We start from the raw sequence: 2,385 nt of genomic DNA on the forward strand, positions 1-2,385 counted from the left end.
CTACACAGAAAAAAATAATGACTATTACGTGTCATTGAAAAAGGTTACATGGAAAATAATACGTCCTGTAATTTCAAAAACACGTAATTTTCTGTTGATTAGTTGAAAATTAAATGAAAAATCATTCATTATTACAGTAAATGTCCTGTAACAAAAAGGAGCAGGACATGCACTGTAATAATATAGGTCGAAAAAAATAACGTTTCGTTGAATTTTACGTTTCCATTAATTTTCAATTGCACATTAGCAAATTCAAGTGCATCTGGCATCACGGTTAGAAATCAGAAAGAGAAACGTCAAAACGAGCGCTGCGGACGACGTATTTTTATTTGGTTTCGTTTCGGTTCATTGTTTCGTACTGGCACGGAACTACGAAAATACGCGGAACAACATTATTAACATTTCCATATCAGCGGTAAATCATCCTGTGCTTTAAACAACAAAAACAGATGCAGCGATTTAACATTATCGTAACTGCCAACTATCGCCCAGTGTATCCGTGGCTGCCTTTTTTGTCCCAGGATCATCAGCAGCAAGTCATGATGGCCGTTGATCGAGTGAAACAAATTGCTATGCCCAAAGAAGTGTATGCGGAAGAACGGGGTAAGTTTTTTGGTTTCACAATGAAATTTTCTTTGTTTTTATTCCCGCAAAACTTTTTTCGTTCATCCGGGCAGGCGAGCAGCAGAAAAAAGTAAGCAGCATCCCGGAAATCGTTCGATTCCTCGAACCAACTGAAAGAGTGACGCAGCCGATTGTAAGCTCAAGTTCGACCTTGAGGAGGACCAGCTGGTGCGGACAAAATAAACGGTTGAGGTGCAAACGAACCATCAAATCAATGAGGTGCGTTACATTTTAATCAATGAATGGCATTCAAATTTATATTAAATATAAAATTTTGCATCCTGCTTCAGGTTCGTTAAATTGCTGATCAGTGGTTTCCCCTACAACAGTCCACTTTGATGGAAGCAACTTCAAACAGGAGGAAAAGTACAGTAAATTCGAGCGAAATCCCCCCAATTTCAATTATCCTCTGCAGGCTGGTACTGGGAGCCACGCTATTTTTGGAATCATAGTCGCTCGGAAGGTTCATGAGCTACACCGATAAGCGGTCGAACTTTTGTAGAAGGATTCGACTAGTTCCAAGCAAAACAGGAATATAACTTGAAAAGAAGATTAGTGATCGCGTGGCTACATTAAAGCCAGAATTTGAAATTGTGAAAACAGGTCAGCATAGGCAGTTTGTTTCTCTGATTAGTTTTTAAAGCAAAATCAAACGGGTAGAGAGCTGTATAAAACAGCGGTGTTTAAACTCGCCTCGGAAAGAATCATTCGGCTGATTTTTTCCGAGTTTAACTTGTTGTGTGCAGATTGATTTTATCTTCGTTCCAATCATGACGTGATTGCACACAAAACGAAGAGAACAGTTCCGAGTTGATGTTTTCCCCTCCTCGCAGGAATAAAATCACACCAATGAAACAACAGAACGAAGCTTACCGTACACGAATGCTCACGAGCGATCGTTGCCCGACGGACCGAGTTAACATTCCTCGCACCCTTCTCTCGCTCGTTTCCCGTTCCCTTGTATCTATCACTTTTAGCCACGCCCCCATGCGTTGTCCGATTGATGTGTTCGGCTGCCGAACGAAAACGATTTTTTCTTTAGTTCGCTGAACTGTTCGTTTGCTTCGCTGATGTTTCTCCCCCGATTGCTGTTTACTCCTGCCGAGTTTACCCGAAGCTTACTTCCTGATGCTTTCCGAGTCGAACTTTAGATAGCATCATTGCAGATTGAGTTTAACGAAATAAAATCGTTCTGCAAAGAAGGGCAAAGTGCGAGTATGTAGACTCGCGATTTTAACATCTCTGGTATAAAAATCTAAAAATGTCAGATATGTATCCCAGTGAAAACAGCCTCCGAAATGGATTCCTAAAAAATGACTGAATAAATGTATACACATTTAAATGAAATATAATTGATGACTATCCAAACTATGATAAATTGGTTTATTTTGATAATATTTGACTTTTTTCGAAAAAAAACCATTAAAAGAATCGAGCCTAAGCCGTTACAGGAATAAAAAATTACAGGTCTGTAATTTTTAACCTACCTGTAAAAAAACTTGGTCATTTAAAAATAAAGGACACGTGTTTTTTTTTCGACCTGTAAAATTACGGTAATTGTCCTGCTCCTTTTTGTTACATGATATTTACCGTAATTTTACAGCAAATAATTTTTGCTGTGTACACAGAAAAAAATAATGACTATTACGTGTCATGGAAAATGGAGGCCTGTAAAAAAATACAACCTGTAATTTGAAAATAACGTAATATTAAAACAATTCATCTAAAAATAAATCAACACACATTTAAAATTACAGCAAA

General features: G+C 38.0%; 1 protein-coding gene across 1 annotated transcript; it reads left to right on the forward strand.

Annotated features, from left to right (window-relative positions):
• Positions 1–219: 219 nt before the first annotated feature.
• LOC129758477 (uncharacterized) lies at positions 220–1,843 on the forward strand. Its single transcript, XM_055755985.1, has 3 exons — positions 220–603; positions 678–843; positions 915–1,843. Exons 1-3 carry the CDS (start codon positions 450–452, stop codon positions 961–963), a joined length of 369 nt encoding a protein of 122 aa, XP_055611960.1. The 5' UTR covers positions 220–449; the 3' UTR covers positions 964–1,843.
• The last annotated feature ends 542 nt before the right edge of the window (positions 1,844–2,385 follow it).

The sequence above is a fragment of the Uranotaenia lowii genome, chromosome 3 (genome assembly GCF_029784155.1).
Source record: "Uranotaenia lowii strain MFRU-FL chromosome 3, ASM2978415v1, whole genome shotgun sequence".
In the NCBI taxonomy this organism is placed as follows: domain Eukaryota; kingdom Metazoa; phylum Arthropoda; class Insecta; order Diptera; family Culicidae; genus Uranotaenia; species Uranotaenia lowii.

Coding starts and splice junctions, on each gene's coding strand:
- LOC129758477 (XM_055755985.1), top strand. CDS start 450: ATGCAGCGATTTAACATTATCGTAACTGCCAACTATCGCCCAGTGTAT. Junction 604..677: donor AGTGTATGCGGAAGAACGGG/GTAAGTTTTTTG, acceptor TCATCCGGGCAG/GCGAGCAGCAGAAAAAAGTA. Junction 844..914: donor CGAACCATCAAATCAATGAG/GTGCGTTACATT, acceptor ATCCTGCTTCAG/GTTCGTTAAATTGCTGATCA.